Below are 25,429 nucleotides of genomic sequence, written 5' to 3' on the forward strand. Positions count from 1 at the left end.
CGCCCCGTTTATAAGAGGTGCCCGGCCGGGGCAGCGAGGTTGTTTGCCGGCGCTGGGCAGCTCGCTGGAGCCGTCGGAGCGGAGCGGAGCTGCGATGCGTCGCGCCAGCCGAGACTACACCAAGTACTTGCGCGGCTCCGAGGAGCTGGGCAGCGGCGCCGCCCACGAGAGCGCCCCGGCGCCGCCGCCGCCCCCGCCGCCCCCGCCGCCAGCATCCCGCTCCCTCCTCGTCGCCCTCGTCCTCCTGGGGCTGGGGCAGGTGGTCTGCAGCGTCGCCCTCTTCCTCTACTTCCGAGCTCAGGTAAGCGGGGACTGGCGCGGACGCTTCCCACTGTGGCGAGCGCGGCCGCCTCGCACCCTGCAGAAGATGGGGAGGCCCTCGTGTAGGTGCGATCGAAACGATTTATTAAAGAAAAGGAAACGAAACAAAAAGTTTTAGAACACACTTATCTGTCTCCGAAGTCGATCCAGTTCTGAGAGGGGTCGGGCCAATGGGCTCCCAGTGCCCTGCCCAGCTTGTGCTGTCCCCTCATCACCGGAGTCGCTCCAGGTAGCGCTCCGGGCATCGGGCGCGTTTCGGGATACAGGGCTTCGCCGCGAGGTTGGACGGGAGGGGCCACCTGACCTGGGAAATAGGTTAGTCGTGATCCTTCACCTGAAGTCTTGCAGGGTTTTGGTTTGATGATCGGCTTCCAGTTTTCTACTGGGGAGAAGTTTGGCATTAGCTATCAGAATAAGGTTCCTCACCCAGAGGGTGGTGGGAAACAGGTTCCCCAGGGAAGTGGTCGCAGCACCAAGAATGACAGAGTTCCAGAAATGTTTGGACAACGTTCTCAAACAAATGGTGTGATTTTTTTGAGATGGTGCTGTGCGGGTTAGACTCGATGATCCTTGAGGGTCTCTTCCAACTCCGTATAATCTGTGATTCTGTGACATGGCTGAGATCTTTGGCTGCCATGAATGTTTCACTAGCAGCAGAAAATGGCTTTAAGGACCAAAAGGGACATCATGCAACACCATTCCTGATGGTTTGTCACTCAGGCTGCGCAGGGGTACTGCCGAGGAGCGGGGTCTGTGTGCTCGTGGGCATCGGCCAGGGGCGTCTGCCGCAGCTCGGGAGGCTTTTTTGGGATTCGGGGGAATTTCTGGGAGAGAGCCGCCCCTGACCTGCCAGGCCTCGAGTGTGCCGGGATGTCTGGGAAGAGGCAGCGGTGCGTGCGGGGAGGTGTCGCTGTGGGGGCAGATAAGGCGATGGGCGGTTGGGCTTTCGGAGAGAAGAGGAGCCTGCTTCTTGGAAATGGCACGGCTGCCTGGATTCCCTCGCTGCTGCACCTCTTACCCGGCAAGACTGAGCCCTCTCGGAGGAAGTGGGGAGCTGTCAGCCAGATGGTTCTCAGGGCTAGGTGTTAGATTTCTGCTTGGCTTTATTGTCGGATGCTAGTTAGTTCTGTTAATGTGGCTCTGACTGCCGTCATGGAAGTGGTACTTCTGTTGTGTGTACTTTTCATTTGAAGTCGGCAGAGACTGGAAACTTGTTTCTTTTGGTTTACTTTCTAGGTAGAGGCACTTGATCTTGAGGTAGCAGGCTGGATTTCTTAACGAAGTGCACTCTGAAAACAGGTGTTGCACAAGTGTATACCCACTTAGATGAATGACTGTCAAATATACAGTAGCACTGCTGATAATTTATTATGCAGACTATTTCGTATTTTCTTACTGACAATGGCTTAGTGTTTTCCATTTATCCAAAAATAGAATGTAATGGTAATACAGCAGTTAGTTAATCATAACTTGTATATTTCAGATTAGTGACATCTAATTTTTTGGGACTCAAAAAAAGTAGCTTAAAGCTACTTGTTTGCTTGACAGTGAAATAAATGAATGCCTGCTTCAACTTGTGACAGGGGAATGTTTTTCACTCCAGATGTTCATGGACCTGAAAAGACATTCTTGTCAAAACATAGCTCAGAGATGTGCAGCTATACATTCATTAGGGGGCTCAAGAGCTGTTGCAATCAAAACAATTAATCAAAGTATATCCCCATTGTAAAGACCCTTTCTGATAGGTACATGTCAGGGTTTCACGTGTGCCTAACAAAGGGTAAAAAGGAACCATAATGGCTATTTTTCTTCTGTTTTCTTGATTTAAAAAATGGCACACTTCAGGTGCAATTCTGTGTTTGACAGCTTAATTCTCTTGCTAGTTTCTTGTTCCTGTAGATTTGGAGTAGCACTATTGAACAGAGTCTTTTGTAAATTTGAATTTCCAAGACATCTAGAAGAGGTGATATAACTCAGTGTAGGCTTGACTGAAGTCATTGCCTAAAAAAATTTAATGGAGGGAATGTAATCAATGGAAAATAGAATAATAAGTGTACTCTTGAACTAAATACATAATTCACTATAAGAGGATATGATAATTCATATTTGTTCACCAATTCTAATTGTGAAATAAGATAGATGGAAAAACATAGTAGGTCCTGAAGCAGTTAATTCTTATTTCACATTCTCAGAGATTTATTTTATTTAAATGGGACATGATCAGACCCCTTTTTTTTAAAAAAAAAGATTTCTGTGAAGTCTGATTTTATTAAGCTACTTCAATTTGGCCTTTTTGGTGTATATTTCAGCTATCTAAATTTGTACTTTAATAACAGAACTTAATTATTTTTAATAAATGTTGTTAAAATAATGAAGCACTAGTAGTAGAAGCTGTGCATGAAAAGATTTGAATTGTTTGCTTGGTAAATTAAGCAAATATGAATTAGAAAGATTAGACTGTATAGGCTGATATTAAGAAATTATGTATCTTGGAAGCTCTTTAAAACCTTATCTAAGAGTCTGAGTAAACTCTGACTCAGTTTTTCCACTCACATTTTGTCTGTATTCGCATAAAATCATTTGGGCTGGATCATGACACAGTATAAGCTGAGACAATAGTTGAGGTTTTGGTTTTTCCTTAATTTTGTTTATTTTGTGGCTTGAGCATTTGGAATTTCACAAGACACATAACTAAGACTGACACTAGGTTTTCACGGGTAAACACATGTTTGTGGCTAAGAAATAATGCAGTGCCATGCAAGTGAGACAATGAACTGGTGTGTCGAAAAAGAAAAAAAAAAATAAAAAAAAAGCAACAAGTCTGAATTTTACCAGTATTCTCATAATAGTGTACTGAAATGTAAACACATTAGCATGTTTTATCCTTGCTTTTTGGTCCATCCTGTGCAGTGTACTGAATCCAAGAAATGAAACAATAAGAAAATGTATTGTTCTTAAGCATTCATTTTGCTTATGCTTTGGGGAATATTTTCTCATTGTCTGTAAAAATGCCATGCAAATTTAGTTAAGATACTCAGAGCAGCTGGAGGTCATCCCTCTATAGAGACTCATGCACAGCACAAGGTGAGAGAAGTATTTTCTTTAACTTTGACTGATAAATGCTGAGATACAGTCTCCTAAAGATTTTCTTTCTGGCCCATTATCCTTAGTGCACTTAGATCTCAAAAGAGGAGGAATGTGGTCTAACACTGACTGAGCTGAAGGGCAGTGAAGAAAATTGAAAGTGCTCAAATGTGTGTCTGGGTGTCTAATGCCCACAGTTTAAGCTAGACCTCTAAGAGTGTGCATTTTTCCCATTAAAAAAAAAAAGTCTGTACAAAATTTAAGTATTTCTACCAGATGGAAAACTTAATACATGGATAAATAGTGACCTGGAAGCCCAATTTTTATTGTCATTTCATGCTTATTTGGAATTCTGACTTTGTGGTGTGTTTTCAAGCTATTGCCTTTCAAAAAAGATGAAGTTTTGTGAGCATTGTGGCGAACAGAAAAACCAGCTTGCTGGGGGTCATTAACATCTCCCAGAAGCTGGAAGAACCCCTTCTTGGTGCTTAAGAAAGGTCATGGAGAGCAAAGTGATATTTGATAGTCTGGAAAGTGGTTTAAGTTTGAAAACAAGTACAAGTATAGATGTTAAACATTTATTGAATGAAGTTTTTAGTGCAATATTGTAACAGTGCATAATTGATGCAAAATGCAATAGTAAAGGTGGGAGGAATGTATTTTATCTTTTAAAACCAAAATGAATCTTTTTTACATCATAAAATTGTTTCTTAAGGCTGTAAGTTCATTCAGTCTCACCCATGATGTTGGAGTTCATTTTGGCTGCCCTGAATTGGGTGAATAGAGTCCAGAAATTCAGCCAGAATGATGAGAGATACTGAAAACCAGGGGACACTGAACAGTCTGATCTGATTTCAAGGTCAGGCTAAACAGATATTAAAAAATAAGCTAGACACTCCTCTCTTTAATTAAATTCCTCTAGGATATTTAGGAGACTTCACACTTTATAAAGTTTTCTCCTTTATTTTTGTTTGCATCTTGATGTTTCTTCCAGATACTAAGTCTTCAGAACTTTGCTGAAGGTGCCCTGCCCTGAAAGTTAGCAAGCTGCTTCTGGTATTTCATCATACTTTTCTTGTTCTTTAGAAGTTCTTCTCAAAACATGTCCTTGGAAGTTTTTCTGTGCATCACTACTTCGCCACAGTTTTGATCTCAGTGCTTGGAAGTGCTTGTTTACAGCCATGGCAGTTCGGTGTGCATTCTTTGTAAAGACATAAGGTGTGGGATTTCTGAGAATGCCTTTTCAGGCAAGTCAGCTGATTTTCATAGTTAAATGTGGTGAAGACTATTCTTGAAAGTATTCTTTGAAAAAGGTGAGGGCAACAGGTAGGTTAGCTAGTCTCAAAATCAGTTTCCTCTTATCTTATCTGGAGTCTTGCAGTTTTTATCAGGGTGGGCTGCACAGCATCAAGTTGCTGAAACCATCAGCTGCAGTGTTTCCATTAAGCCTTGGATCTTTTACATGTAGGTGCAGAGATGTTGGTTTTCTGTCTTAAACCTCGAGCAGATAAACTCAAATCTGAGCAAGTGATTCTGTGCAATCTGCTGTTACTGCTGTGATATGGTATTGTGTGACACATTTGAATGATTGCTGATAGCAGTGATTTGGACGCTCAGGCCTTCACAAATTTCATGATATTTGTGCTGTAAAACCTGGTTTTCTTGCCTGCTATTCAGAAGATGTGTTTTAGTAAATCCAAAACTGGGATAAAAATGTGATAAAAATTCGTATTTATTGGCAGTTATTTGCTGTAGCTTTCTCTGTTCTATCCTGTGATTTGTATAGAGGAGAGAAGACTCAGATATCCAGATCTTGTTGGAGACATCAGTTCTGTCAGGTCTCTACTGATCGCAGCATGAGAGGTTACATTTGAAATAATGGGTCATATTTTTGGGACCCTCAGTACCAGAAGTGTATCAACAAACTGGAAGGTGTCCAGCAGAAAAACACTGTGACAGGTAGGAACCATAATGTATAAATGAATGGAGAACTGGATTCTTTGACCAAGAACAGACTAGAGTGAAGGAAACTAATTACTGTTTTTAGCTGCCTAAAGACAGTCAGGCTCTTCAGAAGGGCACAGCAAAAACAAGAGGCACAGTCATAAATTGCAGCAAGGGGAGCTGTAGCTGGATATAAAATCCAAGGGTTTTTTTACACACTAGAAGTAGTGAAGTTTTAGGACAGTTTGCCCAGAGAAGCTGAAAGTCATCATTGATGGACATTCCCCTAAGGTTGTCTAGAAGGCCTTGGCTTACCCGACCTAAGTTAAAAGTTGGCCCTGCTTCAAGCAGGGGGCTGGACTAGAGATGTCCAAAGGTACCTTCCAACCCAAGTCCTTCTGCATTAACTGCCTTTTAGCAGCTGTTGGTAAACATTTTCTACCTTTTTTTTATTATTTTTAATTATTTTTACTATTATTTTAGTTCACAGTTGATTTTCTGAGTTCTGAATACAAGTGGAACATAGTGTGAGAGATGCTTTAAGAGTGCAGCTTTTACAGTCAGTTAAAGCTAGTGTTGCCTTCCTGCTATTTCATTCTTATGCCTATCCCTCTACCGACTCTGACGCTTGCCTGATACCTGGGATGACTTGGTTTTGGGGAACTAATCTTAAAGGAAATTAGGACATAAAAAATTCCTCCTTTGTTACTGATTTAGAAGAGGGGACTGAAATCCAGGAATTAAGTTCTGTGGTGCAGGGGGGAAGAGCAGAGAAGTGTTGGTTTATGGAGTTCATGAGGCTGCACTGCACTAGCTGACTTTAGAAGGCATTAATGTTGGTTTTTAGGACTTAATTCATTGAGCTGCAGTAGCTATACACAGATTTTGTTTGGGGTTCAGCTGTGTCAGGCCATTGCAGGAAGATGTTGCTGCCTCCAAGCCATTCTGTAACTCATCACTACCCCTCTGCTCAAAGATGTGGCATCTTATGATCTTTGGGTGAACCTTCAGTGACCTGTTTCATTCTGGATCTGCAGGGATGACTTGAGACCACACTACAGGATCTGACACTGGTCTGAATGAACTGGGCAAAGAACTTTCCATCTGGAGACTTGAGCAGAAGGGTGGTGATGGAGGAGGCAGCATTTGGTGCTGCTGTCTGTGCAACAAATGTCTGTCTGCTGTGTGTTGCTATTGGGTGGCTGCTTGGGTGGTGTAGACTTTAGTTCAGCTCACTAATCCAAACTTTATGCTTTTAAATTAAGTAATTCCTTTTTTGAGGGATTAAGGAGTTGAATTTATGTTCCTGTGAACAAATGATATATTTGATTCCCTTTGGCTGTTTTGTATTGTGAAAAGCTTCCTTTTGATTTGCTGTTTTGTTCAGCTCTATATTAAGGGAAACTGAACACTAGGCACTGTCCACAACATCTTGGTATTCCTGCATTGCAATTACAAATAGCCTTTTGTAATTCCCAGGTAAAAGTATTTCTTCCAGCTAAAGAGAGATAGAATTTGAGTGCACAAACGTTTCTTTAAGCTTGAAGTAAAATCAGAATAAATGTGAGTTGCAAACAATTTCTGAGAGTCCTAGGCCGTCTCTGAAAGATAGTTGTTAATCTCTTCAGTGTAAAGGATTTGGAGTTTGTGGAAAAAAATGGGTAAAATTATTTAAATAGTTTTGTGCAATAAAATTCTGTCAATGTACAATCCCAATCCTTGGATTATCTTCCAATTTATCTAAGTAATAGATAGAATGCAGGATTTAAAAATATGATTGATTCAGTCATAAAGACTGATTGCTAAAAATGTCTTGCAGATACTCTAAATTTACCATTCCTTGTCCAATGATGCAGAGGTGTCCTGTGGTGCATTTTGGTCATCTTTTGGTCTTTGACTTTTGCTGTCTTGGTGACTTTCACACAGCAGTATCTCCTGCCACTGTCATGTCTTAATCCCAGCTGGCAACTAAGTCTCAGACAGCTGCTCCCTCCCTGATGGGATTATGGGGAGAATTGGAAAAGTGAGAACTCATGGGTTGAGATAAAGAAAGTTTAAAAGGTAAAGGAAAAGTTGCACACACAAATGAAGCAGAATATGAAGGCATGTGTTCAGCCATCCCTAGGACAGCAGGGCTCCACCACACATAAGTGACTTGGGAAGACAAATGCCGTCATTCCAAGCATCTCCCCTTTCCTCCTTCTTCCCCCAACTTTATATACTGAGCATGATGCCATGTGGTCTGGGATATCCCTTTGGCCAGTTCTGGTCAGCTGTCCAGGCTGTGTCCCCTCCCAGCCCCTTGTGCACCCCCAGGCCTCTCTCTGGTGGGGTGAGAGGCAGAAAAGGTCCTGGCTCAGTGTCAGCCCTGCTCAGCTGTAACAAAAACATCTCTGTGTTATCAACACTGTTTTGGTCACAAATCCAAAGCACAGCCCCATACCAGCCACTGTAAAGAAAATAAACTCTATCCACAATGAGCACATCCATAAAACAGTTTCAGTAATATCTGACTGACAGCTTCAGTGATATAATTTCAGTGATAAAATGGTTTCAGAGATAACTCCTGTTTCTCCTCTTGAAAAGGATGTGCTGTACACACACATACATACTTTGCCCAAGTTTCTCTACTTGACATTCATGTGTCATCTTACAAACAATAGCTTTTGAGAGAGGATAACTGTCTATGTTTCCTGCTAGAATAACTTTGATATTGCCCTGAGGGGTTGAAATACAGAATTCAAAATTATTTACTTTACCATAAGAATGGAGTTTATCTTTAACTTTTGAAAGTCACATATCTAGTCTAAGCTAATTAAATAGACAGCACCAGAAGATAATTAATTCTCCTATCTCACATGACTGTTGGATGAAATAAACCCTGATGTTGGGAAATTTTTCTCTCTACACTGTTTATAATGAGAATTTAGATAATAAACTTAGCCAGTGGCCAAACTTTTAGATGGTTGAAAAGTGTCTCTAACACTTAGAACTGTGGTTGTGCTCATATTTTTGTTTCAGATGGACCCTACTAGAATTTCAAAAGAACATGCACACTGTGTCAGAACCCTTTTTGGACACCAAGAAAGTGCAGATTTGCATGATGCCTCCTTTGAAAGTCAAGAAGCGAAGTTAATGCCAGAATCCTGTAGAAGTGTGAAACAGGCTCTCCAAAGGGCTGTGCACAGGGTAAGTGGCATAGACAATGTGTTTCTTTATTTCATAAATGTCCTGCAGATGAACAGCACCACCACCTGTGGTCCTGTTGGAATTAAAACAATTTTTCCAAAATCTGTACTCAGAGGTAAGTTCTATAAATTATTTCCTGGTGTTTGACATGAAGTTTTATCCAGGATTGTATTGTATTTGCTGCTGAATCTGGTAGTGGCTAACCAATTCTGTATTCAAGCACATTTTATTTATTTTATTTTTTTTAAGAAAGGAAGACTTGAAGTTATACTAAGAAAACTAATTGAAGTTAGATAATTAGCCATTCTGACATTTGGATGTGCCTGAATGGTACTAATTTATGCTAATATTTATAGAAGTTTTCCAACACTTTGAATGCTCATAACAAGTGTCAGTTCCACATTTTTTCCCAAGAAATCTTTCAGACAAGATTCTCTTAAGTCGAGATCAACAGCAAACAAAATCTTGCCTGAAGGAAAAGGAGATGGCATTTGCTCTTGTTTCTTACTCTGCCTGGAGTCAGAAATGAGGGTCAATTCCTGCTTTGGTTTTGCTCACTTTGCCAGTTCTGTGCAGACCGTTCTCACACTGGTGGAAGAGCTACTTTGCCACAGCATGATAACTGGGTGGTCTTTGCCCAGGAATCAAGAATGACAGCTTGTTCCCAAACACAAATGACAAAAGAAGTCAGCCGTCATGAAGAAGCCTAGGCAAGCTGGAAATGTGCCACAATCCCCTTTTACTGCAGTTGCTGCCTTTGATCTCTTTTTGTGTTCATGATAGTGTTTAGTGCTAATTATGGGCTGTGAAACAGATGGATGTCTGCTATGGTATTTAGTTTCCCTGGCTTATCAGGCCCATTGCAACTTTACTGCCTCACATCTGCTTAGGACTGGCAGTTTTTCATTAAGGGTACTACATTAGGTTTGAGCTGAACTCACATATGCTCTAGCATGAACTGCACTTGGGTTAAATTTACAGCATTTAAATTGTGTTAATGTGATATTTGCTTTTAACAGAGAACTCTGAGTGACAGATCTTTTTGTGAACAAAATACTGACACAGGAGTCCATGTCTCATCCCTTTTTCCAGCCACCTCCTTCAAGAGGTTAAGGGGGAAACAAAAGGTTATGTCTGTAGGATTAGTTCTTTCCTCCTGCATTTTATAGAGCCTGTCACAGGCTTCAGTTCTGTATGTGCTGTGTGCTGGGCTTTTCATTCACTCATGGCAGAGTAAGGAGCTTGTTACAGTAAGGCAGTGGAGAGCCCTGTGTTCTGGTCATTTGCTGCTGGTTACTCAACAAAGTCGCTGGCTTTAGCTGAGGCTTTATATCCTGCCAGTCTGGATGGAGTTTAAATGCTGCAATGTACATGGCCATGATAAGTAGTGAGTAGGGATAACTTTTTTGGCTGATGACCATTAGTTTGAGAACAATAAAATTTCCCTTGCCAAATTAATTAGACTCTGAATTTCCTTTGAATGCAATGGAGTTTATTAAGCAGTTGCACCAGTGGTCTGGGTGCTTTGTCATCTTGTATCAATGTCAGAGAAAAAAATAGACAGGAAAGTGGTGATCTGAGGCTTTCTACATCTGTTCGGTACATCAGGGAAGTGAAAGTAACAGTGTCAAGGCAGAATTATACTTTATCATCATCTGCAAATTCTGCCTTTCAGTCACCCTTCAACAATGAAGAGCAGAGATGCAGCTGTAACTTGCAGTTGTGATACTCCTGTGTGTGGATCCAGCTAATGTGACTTAAAGGAGGTTTCCTGTTGTCTGTGCTTCCTTCACTTTCCTTAAGGAGAATCTAAATAATCTAACTTCTGTGTGTTTTAAGAACCAGTATCCTTATTTGAACTGTCAGCATGCTAAGTGACTGAAATGGAACACTTCAAGATACCGTCTGTTTTTTTATTTTTCAATATATTGTCTTTTGCAATTCGAACTGTTAAGGAAATGAAAATAGACAAATTTCTTTTGCTCGGGTCTGGTTACAGCTTCTAGCTTCCTGCACCAGATCTCATCTGTTTTCTTTGCACACCTGTAGACAGAGTACTTTTAAATGTAAAGCAGGGATTGATGTTGAAAATGAAAGTGCTCTTATGAAAACCAGTGTAGTAGGGCTGCAAGGTCCAGTCTAGAAATACTTGTCTCCTGGAAAAAAAAGAGTTTTTTCTTTTAATCAGAATCTAATGATTGATTCCTTAACATATTCCACAATAAAAATTCTGCTTAAGGAGCAGCTTACTAAGTAGAGAGCATATTTTCAATATTCCATATAAGTTTCAAGCAGACAAATAATATACTTTCCTAGCCAGTCTGTTTGCTTAATTTTTTTTCATGTAACCCTAAAAAGCTTTTGGCAGTCCAGATGCTCTAACCACAGTCCTTATGAAGTCTGTTATGAGCCTGAAGTAGAAAGGACTACAAACATATCTTGGGTCAATCCATAAGTAACTTTGCTTGGCAATGCTCCCAGCTTCTAGCTGCTTGTGGAGTTCAAGCGTAAGCTATTTTCCCACATGGCAGCAGAGTGCTTTGCTAGACCTCCAGGGCAGCATTTATAAAGAGATCTATATACTTAGCAGACATTTAAAGAGCACATAGTTATGGACCAAGTAAAGGCTTCACAAGTGATTGCTGCAAGTTGTTAAAATTTCACCTACAATTTTTGTAGGTTTCCATCCTACAATCTTACATGCCTTTCTTTTCTCTGCCAGCAGTAGACTACTCATTTGGAGAGAGGTTTTATTGCTGGTCTCTAAACTACAGTCTGATGAATATAGGTTCATGTACTTTCTATTTCACTTCCTTCCTGCTTCAAATTGCTGAATTTCCGGCAAGAGAATCAAATACTTCTTCCTGGTATCAGCTGTACTTTAAAGCACTTGGTAATAAAATAATCAAGTGCATAAAGAAGCTTTAGGACCACATCTGAAGCCATAAGTGACTGTTCATTGGTCTTAAAAGGCTGCTTAGAGCTGCTCAAAGTAGATACTGAGATGAGACAGTAGATGGGAGCTAAAGGAGACTAAAAACCATTCACAAATGTCATATCTTCAGGAGTAGCCTTGTCTCTGCATCCTCAGCATTGGACATTACTTCAAGAGCAACAGTTATTTTTGCAACCTGCTGTGGATGAGGTAGAGAGTGCCTCCCAACTTCTCAGGCATTCAAATCATTAAAACATTATTTTTAGCTTTAAAATGAGAAAGCTTTGGAGCCTCTTAGTGGCCTCTTAATTTTTTTATTCTTGGATGAAGGGAAGACATGTTTTTCATTTTTGTGACTAGCTCCTTCTCTGTTGTTTAAACAGCGAGTGTATGGGGGAGGTTGGAATGTGGGAAGCAGGCCAGCAGAGTTGGCTTGGTGGGCAGTGAGCAAATGACAAAGGTGTACAAGTGCAGCTTGTCATAAGATTAAGAGTGGGGTGATTTTTTTTGTGTACAGTTATGCTAAAAATAACTGAAGAGCCTGGTATCACACACGGTTCTGTGGATGGCAGTCTTAAGAGAAGTTGCTGGTAATGTTTTGTCAGCAGTTTTCATGCCATTACAGCAGTGTCTTAGTCACGGGTTCTCTTGAGCTATTTCTGCCTCCTTAATGAGCTTCTATATTGTGAGTAAGTATGAGACACCTGAGAACATTCAGGAGCTAAAAAACCGCAGTTGATACTTTGGTGATTTGAGAAATCACAGCTCTTAATTCCTTGCAGTAAGAATACCAGGGGATTTTATAATCCCATTAAGAGGCTACCTTCAAACATCCACTGAAAAATGTCCTTCAGGGTCAGAAGCAAATACATGGTTAAGTGCTTTTCTAAGGTAGGTTGTGTATCAGCACCTTGGAACTGTATGAACATCAAGTTAAGAAAAAAAAAAATCAATAAGCATTTAACTGCTTATTCTTTAGGAGGAAACCTACAACTCCATATCTGTTTCCTAGGGACTAGTTAATGTGTTTCATCTTCGTTTTGGAACAGAAAGAATATAAAACTTTCATGAGGCTGGTCAGAATCAAGTGAAAAACTTGACACTAGTCCAGAGCTCAGAGAACTGCTGGAGGATTTTGTTTTCTGGCCACAGTCTAGCCACTTCTGATCCAGTGATAAGCTCACAGAAGAGTCAACGAGAAATTCACTCAAACCCCCAGCCTTGGTTTTATTAGTGCCATGATCTAACCAGTTGAGCTAACCAGGAACACCAGGCAAGGAGAGTTGTGGACCCAAGTGTTCCTTGGTAGCTGTCCTTACTGAGTGGTGAAGCTGCAGATGAACAGCACCACCACCAGTTAGGAGAGCAGCTCAGACTGATTTAATGAGGACCAGAGCCACTCTGTGTGGAAGATGAGCTGAGCCAGGCTGCTGGGTCTCAGAAGGTGAGGTATGCAGCTGCTTAAACTCGAGCATCTTTGTAAATGTGCAGAAGCAGAACTGAATGCTCCTAGGAAAAATGTAAGTTAAAAGTAGAATAGCAGTCGACCATCTCAGGGCTTTCAAGGGCTGAGCAGTTATCAACCACAGGATTTTTTTTTTTTTTTTAGTACAAAACCTAGATAGTAGGAGATTAAAATGTACATGGTTCTTTTGGGATCTGATCAGTAGGCTTTTCAGGCAAGGATATTATCATGTCCTCCCAAAGGAAAGGATATTAAAACAAACTCCACATCTGAGGAGTTTCCACTAAGAAGGCAAGAAAACAAACATGTGTCCCCTTCAAGGGAAGAAGGGTTGGGATAGGTGTGCTGCAATAATCTCTGAGAGTGTGGTCCATCTCCCAACCTCTTCTTGCTTACATCCTATTCTCTTCAGTGGCTTTTGCCATTTTTCACAGTACCTAGTTGTCGTTCTAATTAGGAACAGCGAGAAGAACGACACGGACTCTCTAGGGAGTCAGAACAGGAGAATTCCTCAGTTTATTACTCTAGGCTTGTCTTATAGACTTGTTCTGTGGAAAGTACAGAAAGGAAACTCTTATTGGTTAGTAAACTGCTACGTCACCATCATTGGTCAGTGGTGTACACCACCCCCCTGACTTTCTCCTGCAAGGAAAACAAGAGGACAGACAAACAGCACCTGCAAGGCTGTTTTGTGTCCCTGAGGGTTGTTTTGAAATCCTCCTATGAATTTCTCAGGCTAGCTCTCAGTCAGGCCTGAGAGCTATGTGGCCTGTAATAACTACAGGCACTCTGGTTCAGATTTAGCATCCATACCTAGTACTTGCATTCTCTTGTCATCTTACTGTTTCCTACTCAGTTGTGGCTAGTGACTGATACTGACATGCAGCTCCTGGAAGTGAACTTCGTTTTCATGCTCCTAGAACTGACATTGAAGTAGGAAGATCAGAGAAGCAAAGTGCATGTGAATGCGGGAAGCGGATGCGAGTTTTGCTGCTTTTGAAGTTGTGATTCTTCTGCTTTCTTCTTGTCTCTACAGCAAAAAGCATCTTCATGATTCTTATCTATGAAATCAGCATATCTCAGCTGAAGTATTATGCTTTGATAGTCATACTACAACTTCCATACTGCTGTGGCTTTTCATTTTGGTTTAACATTTAAACACCTACTGAAAGGGGAAAGTGAGAGTAATAAATGCACCAGCCGAGGCACTCCATATTACACTGCGGTTGCAGAACTACATAAAAACAGGACTTCAGTTGTTTTCAGAGCAGGATTTCAAATTCTGAAACACCCCAGTGATTGAGAGCACAGTGGGACTTAGCTGATCTGGCCAAATCTGCGACATATTTCATATACACAGATTGAATCAGGCAAACAGCAGTGTGCATGGCATAAAGGCGGAACAAAGGACTACTCTTAGGTTTCAAAGAGAACATGACTTGCAGTCTTCAGTAAAATGTTTCCTTTTAATAAACTTCTTCTTGACAGCTCCATGGTGTGAGGTATTCAGAATAACAAATATCCTACCCCTGTTTTTTTAGAAAACAGATGGAGAATCATGGGGAAAAGGGAGATAGAACTGATAGAGCTTAATACTAAGACTCAGTCTAGGTTTGTAACAAGAACAGGCTGCTTAGATTTTTTGAAATCTGCTGTATCTTTTTCTCTAGAGGAGTACAGGTGTGAATGATTAAAAGCAAAGCTTTTTGTGGTGCTTGATGCCTGCATTTTGTGCTGTTCTTGGGTTTGGGTAGCATAGTTTTTATTCATGTTAAAATTTATCTGCAGCTTTGAAGAGTTACATACTTTCCAAGTCTGGGACCCAGTCCCTCTGGTCCAGTATGGATGATAATCCTTTCGTTTCTGCATGCCTTGTTAGGAGTAAGCCTTGATTGTAAAGCCTTACAGCCTTCCATGTTGGTAGTCAAGTGTGAGGCGTGGAGGTTTCATTCAGCTCACCACAAACGAAATTCAGAAGTTTAGCTATCCTTAGTTGTTAATGATTACACACTAGTTCCTGTATAGAAATGCCTCTTTCTTTGCCTTTAGACTCTAAGTAGTTAAATCAGTTCATAAATTCCATTGTTTGATGTGATGCCTTCTTATCAATCATTGTTCCATTTTACTTAGAGAAATATTCCAAGTACACTAGGTAGAAAAGGTTTTAAATGTGCTGTCACCACTACTTCAGTAAATAATGCAGCACATACATGCTGTCATTTCTATCCACCTTTATTAGAATTACAAAATTACTAGAAGTAATTTGATTGTGTGTGCCTGATACATGTATTACCATATTTACATGATTCATATCCAGGCATCTGAACTGGTGGGATACTGTCCCCAGATACATGCAGAGTATTGTAAGTGTGCAAACTAAACGTTACAAAACCAACAAGAAAACATCAAAGCAATGTCTCATTCTCATTTTAGGAAGTCCAGCGTGCTATGGGAAGAACGCCACCAAGACCAGAAAAAGGTAGGTATTAGTTTATGATTAAGAAAAATTTTAGTTCCACTGAAATTGCCTTTTTGGGATAATGCATTTCTTTTATCTCTAGCTGCAATGGAGGCATTAGGACTTGAACTGTACAAGAGGAACAAACCTGAGAAGCAGCCATTTGCCCATCTCATTATTGATGATAAGAATATTCCATCTGGTAAGTTCAATTTGTAACTGAATACTTTGAATACTAATATGAATGTATAGAACAGTGAAGTGTATATGAAGATAGTTCAGTAAAACAGCAACAGACTGGGACTTTAGAAATGGCTTTTGATAGTGAGAATAAACTGGATGTATTAAAGGATTTCAGAGGCAGCAGGGGTGGATGGCTCCCCTTTGTATCAGTCTTGTGCTGAATGGCCTCCATTTCAAATTTCCACTTTTCATGATCAACCTCTTAAGGGGCATGGCTTGCCCCTTTGTGCTGTCTTCAGGTGAGGAAGGAAGATCTATGTTGAATGCTCTCCTCTGAAGTTTCCCATTTTCCTTTGGCCTGTAGGGCCCATCAGGAGGTTTTCACTCCCAGCCCAGCCATGAGGATGTGCCCACACATACAAGCATATACCAGCACAAACATTGCCCAAGCTACAGAGTAGGGGGAAAAAATTGTTCTTGTGGCTTTTATCCGCCCCTGTGGTAAGAGGGTGGCATTTTTTAATCTTGCCAGAGCTCTTATTTTCTACACACAAGTATTCAGATGGCTTTGGGAATATCCTTGCTAGTACAATATCAGGGAACAAGACATGAGTCTATGTTGGAACACTCTCCAGAGGAAAAGATTCATTCCTAAAATTTTAAGATAATGTTAGAACAGTTTTACTTTTTGCCCTGGGGCACTGTCAGTTGAGATTTTTCGCTGTATTCTCAGTGCTGTATTCTGAACAGCTGGTGTGCTCAAAGTAAACCAGTTTTTTCTGAAGGTATTAGGTAGAGCATCTTAAGAAGGGGTTAATTGATTGCCACTGTCTTCTTTCTCTGAAGATTTATACATTCTGCAGGGCTGAACTCATTGTTAATTGAGCTATGCACATTGCTTTTCTGTTTTATATAAGCAAACCAAAGGGGAATGGTGTATTGAGACTTGAAATCTGAGATTTTAGCAGCCTGCATAGTAATACCTTGCTCTTGCTCTATTTAAAGACAAAGCACTTCCATACAGCTTCTTGCCTGGAGGGATAGGATTCTTTCAAGTGCATTGGCATTGCCACAATCCAGAGCTTTATAGCAGAGTGCTTAAACAGCTTGTCAGATGGCAGTCAGAACTTCCATAAGCTTTCTTGTTAGCTCAAATAACTCCTTGACGAGCTTCTATATTAGTCAGATTTTGGCTTTGACCTACTTGTACAGTTGGTCAATAGTAGAGGATTCAGTATCAGTAAACTTGCCTTAGCATTATATCCTTGGAAGGTTTCAATTAATTTGCTAGTCATAGAAACAGATCACTTATCTGTAGAAGTGGGGTGTGTGCCAGTGTCACAGTCTGTGAAGTCCTTTTTCTGTGTGGAATTTATTTGCTGCTTACCTGGATGTTGCTGTAAACTGTAATTTTACAACTGTAATTTACAGCTGCTGATAATTTTTACAGCTGTGCATTGCTGCATTAACCTTCAAGGGTGTGGCACAGCACATCTACGGGTAGTGGCCAGGGAGACATTGTTCTTTTTTGCTGCAGATCAACTCCTTACTAATGTGATGAATTGCACATTTACTCCCTCCTGGTCTGCCTTTTGCCTCTTTTGGAAGAGCACTGCCAGGAGTTAATCTGCAAGCACAGCTTCTGCAGCCCTTGTGGGCATTGCAGCAGTGAGGGGCCGCATCACTGGCATGAGGCAGAACTCCCTTGGCTGGGTAGCACAGATTAGTGACAGGCATAAAGAAAGAAAAACTTGCCTGAGGGGTCACCAGGAGTTTTTCCTCTCCCATCTTGTTTTCTCTGACTGCAAATGGCAATTTCTATTTTCTTCCCCTCATTCTTTGCCCTGCATGTCTGAAATACATCTAAATTGTTTTCTGCCATCCCTGAGTGGACAGATCTGTTCTTAGTATTTTAAGGTTCTCTACTGTCATCACACTCATCCAGAATAAACAGTGCCAGGGAAAAAAGAAAAAAAAAATCTTCATCACTGTCAAACAGGATTTTAAGCAGTTTTCTACTGTACACCCTTCATGGAGGGGCACTGAGAAGTATCTGAGAGAGAGCATTTTGCTTTGACCTGGTTCACAATAATGCCAGGCCTCAAGTGGACTTCTGCAGCTGAAGGAATAATGCAAGGGAGGGGGGTGGAAATAACCCTTCCCAGATCTTGGTGTCCCCACCCACCATTTGGCACAGAAACTGTAGTGGTTTGGCTTGCTGTGTGTATTTTTTAAGTTTGCTGCATTAGGTTAGAGCTGGATGCTTGCTGGTTGGTTTTTACCAGAGCTCACTATAAATGCTACCTAGGTCTTAAATAAAAACAGTGAATTTTGGCTTGTAAATTGATTACAGAAATTAGTCATAGTTTAAAGGGGAAAATCACAAACAGAAATAAATATAAATGTTAAATATCATTTGGGGTGTGAATTGATACCTTTAGCTGTCTAAGGAAATGCTGTAGTATTCTGAGCTATTTACAGCTGCAGGTTCGACTTAGCTGCCCTTTGCCTCCAAAAGACTTTTCAGAGCAAAGAGTGCTTTGGTCCCTTTTTCAGGCTTTATTTATACCTGAAAGCTACTAGAATGCAAACAAATTATCAAAATAGGGCTCCTTTCTACCCTGTTTCCCTCACAACATCTTCCATCTTGCTAATTAATTTTATTTAACTCATTTGTATTAGTCTTAGCTCAAGCTCACAAAAAAATAATACATTGTTTTTGTTAATCTTCAGTTTTGAGAAAGAGCGTGCATTATCTTGAATTCTTAAATAATGCTTTTTGTCCTGTCTGGAAGGCTATTTTACTCATTATCCCCCAGCCACTTCCTTCCTGTCAACAGGACTTACCTTGTGCTGTTTCTTTCATGGTTCCAAAGTAAATTATTTCCCAGAAGATACTGAATTGCAGCACTTTTCACTGGCCCATGGTTTGGGTTATGTGTCAGAGTTTCTGATATGTAACATTCATGGACAGCAGATCAGGCACTAACGTGCTCCAGTTCCCTGCACTTCCTGTGTTTCAGGGTACTGATTGTTCTGACATCTCCAAATCTGGGTGTGTTACCACCAGAACTGCTGAGAACCTGCTCACTCCTTCCATTACAGCTGCATGGGATAACTCCTACCAGAGCATCTTGGTGCTGTGCTGCTGGCTGTGGTATGCCTCTTCTGGAGCTCTGAATTGCAGCAAAATGCCTGTCTGCCTTGGCACACATGCCCATAGCATTCTAATCTAGCTTGGATGTGACTTCTAGGTGTTATCTGTACAAAAATCTTCTGCTCAAAACTGAGAGGGTCCCATCATCTCCTGGCCAGTTCCCCATAGCATCCAAATAGTGTAAACAAAATTCACCCAGAGCCCTTCACTCAATGACAAGTGACTGTGGCACCTATTTGCTCTCTTTACCCTTCTTCAGCAGAAAACCTTCCCACTAAGCAGTTCTTCAAAATTGCAGCTTGACTGGCGACTAAAAAGTTGACTTGTTGGGTAAATAAAATCTGCTTAACAGCCAGCCAGTGTGCCACTGGGCAATCACACATGCCTTTCTGCTCCAGCATAGGTGTGCATTCCTGTCCTGTATCTAATGTGCCTCTCCTCGATCCAGGCAGAGATTTCTTGCCTGTCCTCCTCACCTTGAAGTTAGCCCAGTCTCCATGGGGCAGTACTTCTCCCAGACTTAATGCTGTGCACAGAAAATTCTACAGCTCCAGCTATTCCCAGTGTGTCAGAGGTGCACTCTGGTACCCCTGACTCAGCAGATTTTGCAGGTGAATAATTGCTAAGAGACTTAAGGTCTTGGTTCTCTTCCAGTTAATGGATGGGTTTCAGGTGGGTTTTTTTTGTGAGGCACTGCAGAGAAGGTGGCTTCTCTGTCTGGTTTTGCTTTCATAATTTCTACCTGGCTCCACTAGACCCACAGGGAAGATGGTACTTGTGATCTGCCTTTGACAGTGCTTTTGCTTAAGTCTTAGTGGAAGAACGCCGGAAGGTTTTTGTTCTGGGCTGCTGTTAAAGTATTCCTCTCACATGGAAAAGTTGCTTGCCCTCGGCAGTTAGGGAGGATATCTCTCTCAAATTTCCCTTTTCCTATTTCCCTTCCCTTTCTGCACACACCTGGGGGGGGTCCTAGGGGCTCCTGGGGTCCTCTGTAGATGCTTGGAGGAGAGGGCACTGTGCCTTGCTGTGTGCCATGGAAAGTTTGCTAAGGATGGACTGTTCTGGTTTGATGTTAGGAGACTAAGGTACTGAATATTTCAAGCACTGGGAGGCTGAGGTATGAAGCCCTCTGGTACCTACGTGAACCCACTGCTGTGGGAGGGAGCAAGTGGAGTCAGTCTTGTGTGCTGAAAATTACCGTTGGTTAGAAGGACACGTTGGCCACCTCCCATCTGTTGTGTTATGCCCTGGGTATTACTCCAAATAATAGAATGTTAATGGTTTGTGCCTGTCAGGTAGCTTGTCATAAATACTTGAAGTTCTGCATAAAGTCTAGGCAACTTAGTGTGTAGTACTAAAGATGCAAATTGACATTTCCCCATTTTTTTGGTGCTGTCAAATGACAATATGCTTACCTCTCTACCACTGCAGTCATACAAACATAAAATATGGAAGGTTTCATAAGCTTTCTCTTTTGGGAATTGTCAGTTCAGCTTCTTTTTCCCCCAGAACTTTAGTTATTTCTTGTCACCACTCACATGTTAAAGACCAATAACAAGTTTTTCAAGTTTCTCTCAACTATTTGCAACTTAAATAAAGTTTTAGGTGGAATGCAATGTCTGTGCAGAGCTTGTTGCATGGTTGCTTACCATAATAAAACTATAGGCCAAGCAAATGTTTTGTACCACAGTCCAGCAGATGTTTTGCTGGGAGGGCACAGTTATAAATACTAAGCAAAATACAGGTGTGCATGATAGAGGAAATTTCTTAGGAATTTTTATCATAATTGTTTCCTATTCACTTTAGCCTATAGAACCCTAGCTGCTGTTCATTCTGAAAATATAGGGGTTGCTTTCTAAATGTTGAGGTTTGTCAAATGTTTATAAATAATCCTTTCTTTTTTTTTTTTTTTTTTATCTCCAGGAACTGGCAAAGTGAACCTCACATCCTGGCATCATGACAAAGGCCAGGCAAACTTATCAAATATGACATTCAGTGATGGAAAACTAATTGTTAATCAAGATGGATTTTACTATCTTTATGCCAATATTTGTTTTAGACATCATGAAATTTCAGGAAACTTGACTAAAAGAGGGCTTCAGTTGATGGTGTATGTGATTAAGACAAGCTTTAAAATAAGGCGCTTTGATGTGTTGATGAAGGGAGGAAGCACCCAATACTGGTCAGGGAGCTCAGAATTTCATTTTTATTCTGTAAATGTAGGGGGGTTTTTTAAATTAAAATCCGGTGAAATGATAAGTATCCAGGTATCAAACCCATTGCTACTGGATTCTTCGCAAGAAGCAACTTATTTTGGAGCATTTAAAGTTAGGGATTTAGATTGACTCTTTCTTTAGTGTGCTGAAAATTGTCTGAGTTTTTAGTTGTCCAACAACAACTTGAAGAACTGAAAATCTTCTGCAACCCAGTTACATCTGTATAAGCCATATATCTCTAAAGACACGTTTTTGTCCCACACAGGCTCCACAGGAGTCCTGCAAATGTATGGAAGGACAAAATTACACAGTTCTCCTGATTTAGTCTTAAAGCAGTTTTACTTCATTTGTCTCCACTGGCCTCACAAGAGTCAGTGTGCCCTTTGCATTTGTAGTTGAAATCAGAACAATTAATATTATTGAGCTTCTGTTTCCAGGTTCTGCCCTGATTGCTAGTTTTGGTGCAAACATATGGCAGGACAGAGCTTGGCTCCCAACTTGCATTCAGAGCTCTGTTTTACTTGGGGTTGAGTATTCTGACCCTGAGACAGCAAAGATGATGAAAGTGTGACTAATCCCATTGCATTTGATGTGGCTTTTCATGTGTTGAATTGGGGCTGATTTTGCTTTGCTGGATTAGGGTTGGAGAGCTCAGACCATGGCAGAAAAGGGTTGGAGAACACCTAAACAGTTCAACTTAACTTTTACCTGATTAAAGGGGCCATTCCAGGAAGAAGGGAGATCATCTGGCCTTGCAGTTCTAAAAAAAGTTAATTACAGGTCATGTTATTATTGTTGCACAGTTAATTGCAAATATAGATTGCCAAACTATGGTGTGCCTTTGAAGTATTACATTGTGCCAGAACCTGCAAAGACATTTTTTAAACAAAAAGTATGTATTTTTATATTCTGTAATATCTAAAGTTATATTTCAGGTGTAATGTTTTGTGTAAAAAAAAATGTAAATTATATTGTCCTATAGTATTTGTTACAAAATATTTAAAATCTCTTGCTGTTTGTATATTTAATGTTTTAAACTGTTTTTATGTACAGACATGTTAAACTGGTGCACTTTTTAGTCCCAATGGGAAAAAATGCAGCTATAAGAGGTTGTTTGCAATTAGCAAATGTAATATATATCTTTGTTCTTCTTAACTTAATGGATTTCTTTTAAACTTGTCAGTATTAAGGGAGGCGAAATCACATCAATGCCATGAGTAATTACACCAGAATGCTGGTCACGGGGTGCCTTTCAAACCTGGAGGGTAATTAAGCTGGTATTATGTAAAAATGAAATAAAAAAAAAATAAAAATATACATAGTAAGCCCCAGAAATGTTTCAGGGGTATTTATAGTTTCTGAACAGGCATATTTTTCTACAACAAAATCTGCCAGTGTTACATTCTGCAATTGAACAGTAAGTTTTTTAGCTTAGTTTCCTGAAAAAGTGAAGCTTATGTCATTGCATTGCCTGTTCTTGTCTCCCACTGTAGCTTTTAAAGCTCTGCACCCTTCTGCCAGCTTTGGCAGATGAATGGCAGAGTTAAGAGATATTCTTGCAGGTTTTATGAGGACAGACAGCTGAGAACAACTCAGCCATTTATACATTATTTGTCAGTGGCTGGCCACTGTTCGTTTTAGCCAAGAGATTAACTGGGGAGACTCCTGCAGCGTGAGTTGTCGCTTGTGCAGTGCTTGGCCAAGGGAGGTGGGTGGGAGGAATCTGAGGGTGGGTACAGGGGCCAGAGGGGAGGGCTGCAAATACTGAGGTGATTAAATTTAGAGCACATGTGGACAGGGAACAGCAGCTTGGTGGGTAAGAGGATGAGGGAGGGTTTTGAAGTGTTTGTGTGCTCTATGGGTGATGTGGGGAAAGCCCACTATTTATTGCAGTAGAAATCAAATCTGTGGGAGTTGGGGCTTCATACAAATCCTCAGGCTTTTTAAAATATTTTTTTTTTGTTAAAGGAACTGAGTTGAATTCAAGCAATTATTTTATACTGTATAATAAACATTTCTTTTTAATGTTAATATTGTTTTCTGACAAAATATATTTCTAAGAAAAAAAGCAACTTTGTGATTTCTTCATTTTCATGTGTATCCATATTTCTTGTGCGGCTTTGATAATTTTATTCCGATTTCAGAATGTGTAGGCTGGGTATGGTATAACTCACTCAAGAAAACTGAGGCATAAATCAACTGTTTTGAGAAAATTACAATTAATTTTATGGAGTTTTGATTTGGCTTCAGATCTACATACATGACTTTCAAGTCAGGTTAGATCTTCAGGGGTTAGAAACTCAGCTGAAAATGAGGACTTCCCATTTGTTTCACATCAAACAGTTATCAGTTCAAACCCAGAAGTAACTGAGGAATCTGGGGCTCTTGTTCTTTATTTTCATGAGCTACAGATCAGTCATTTTTTCTGCTATAGAGGTGTCCAGTAGCAGGATGGGAGAAAAATGTCTATTCTGTGTCTGTCCTGGGAATTTAAGCCACCCTCTGGGGAGGTGGAGATGGGGGTTCAAGTGATTTGAAAGTAAAGGTAGACCCAGTAGTGATTGCCCACAGATGGTGTAGTGTGAAGCGGGGGAGCCATCAGAATTAAATGTCACCTGAATGACAGTGGCTGCGGGCTCTGAGTTACCTGTAGCATGTGTTGATCCCCTGAGCACAGACTTGTTGGTTGTCTCTGCATCTAAGCCACCAGAGCTGAGAAAAGGGTTCCTGAGGCTCAGCTTAGCATGCATGTTCTCAATAGGAGGGTTTTCAGCATCTAAATTTCACAATAAGAGGCTTTAAATTTCCCTTGTGCGACAACTTTGAAGCCTAAATGATTTGAGGGTTGTGGTGGTTTTTGGCTTTTTTTCTTCCTTAGCATCTTCTGGCTGCAAGTTGTCCAGCTGTATGATGAACTAAGTGGGAGGGTTGTGATAATGTCCTCCTGGGGCTTTATAGGCTACTGTTAGAGTAACAATTAGAAGCCAAGCCCCTACCCTGTTCTCTACAAAATAGAAATCAAGTAAGATATCTCATTATTCTGCCTGTCATGCCTTGATCCCTTCTTAGCCTTTATGCATCCAAAAGGAAGCAGGAAGCTCCACGTAGAGCTCTAGGTACAATTTGACTTTGCTTTTTATATCAGAGCAGCCACAGATTGAAAAGCTTCAGTGGTGTCATTTGAGGCAGCCTGGACATGTATTCCAAGATGATGAAACCTACCTGCGCTACCACTGACCTTCCTAAAACCAAGTCTTCTCCCAGAAGTGTCCGTTCCTTTGCATCTGCTTCATTTATTTGATTGCTTCATCAGAACACAATTAATGAAAAGAGCAGACTAATCAATTAATGGGGAGAGTTACCTTGAGAAGAAGGGGATGTGCTTGAGGCCAAGAAAAGTACCTGTGACTCTTATTTTATAATCTTCAACAGGTAATTTTGGTCTGCGGATAGAGGGTGATTATTTGCTGAAAATTGAAGTTAAAAAAATCTTACTTGGAAGTAGTTTATTTGCAATTCAGGGTATTTGTGTGCATGTAAACGTCTGTATATTCTTACCATGTTCTTGCTAAGTTAATTTTTATACATGGGGTTACGATTGCATATTTTGGCACCTGGGTACTCCTCCCCCCGCCTTCCCAAGCTCGGTCCAGCCAGTGGCTGTTTCTTTTTCTGTCTATCCCACTTCCTTTTCTCTGGCTCCTTCCAGCTGCCAGTGTGTTCTGCTCACCCCACTCTTACTGACTTACAGCTCCTTTTCCTGGTGGTAGCAACAGCCTTGGTTCAGATCTAGGTATACTCTCCCTTTTTTGGCCCACTTTCAGGTAGCTTTGCTGTGCCTTTACAAGTAAAAGAACAAGAATTTTACTTTTCAAAAAGATTTTTGAACCATTGGTGCAAGGACTGAGCTGGATAGGAATGAAGAAAAATAGTTTGGGAATAAAGAACCAGCAAGTTGGACACAGGGCATTCTGTGCTGCCCTTTGGTTTGATGTACCTTTGGCTTTGGAGGGGTCCAGACAATAACCATGTGTTTGTATTCTGATGTTAAAAAATTAGTCTGCAGCAGAACTTAATATAGATGGCTGTGTGTGGCATTTTGCTGTGGTGATTTGAGAAAAATCATGCCTAAGCCAGAAAATGCTCTTGTACATACACACAGGCAATTTCTTGTTCTTCCTCTCCGTATTGGTCTCTTGTCTAGTATTTCCTGGCCGCTGTATTTGGGTTCACAACTTGCAGACTTTGCCAACTATTTATTATTTTTTTTTTAGCTCACTGGGGTCTGACCCTGTAGATCCCATACCTTTGCCTAATGTCTCCATTTGTGACTAGCTCCAAAGCAAAGCTCAGTCATGGAAAGCTGAGAAACCTGTGTCAGCTTGAGGTTGTTTGAATCAGATTTCAAAAACTTCTTGGCAACTTCAAATGTTTTTTTCTGCTTTTTTTTTTAGCCTTAAATCTGGATGTGCTGGGG

The 25,429-nt window shown here is 40.8% G+C and overlaps 1 protein-coding gene across 1 annotated transcript; it reads left to right on the forward strand.

Annotated features, from left to right (window-relative positions):
* The first annotated feature begins 15 nt into the window (after positions 1-15).
* On the forward strand, positions 16-22,983 carry TNFSF11 (TNF superfamily member 11). Its single transcript, XM_015646557.3, has 5 exons — positions 16-301; positions 8,371-8,538; positions 15,372-15,417; positions 15,500-15,598; positions 20,660-22,983. The coding sequence occupies exons 1-5, from the start codon at positions 95-97 to the stop codon at positions 21,079-21,081; spliced, it is 942 nt and encodes a 313-aa protein (XP_015502043.1). The 5' UTR covers positions 16-94; the 3' UTR covers positions 21,082-22,983.
* Positions 22,984-25,429: the final 2,446 nt, after the last annotated feature.

This window comes from Parus major, chromosome 1 (assembly GCF_001522545.3).
Source record: "Parus major isolate Abel chromosome 1, Parus_major1.1, whole genome shotgun sequence".
Lineage (NCBI taxonomy): Eukaryota > Metazoa > Chordata > Aves > Passeriformes > Paridae > Parus > Parus major.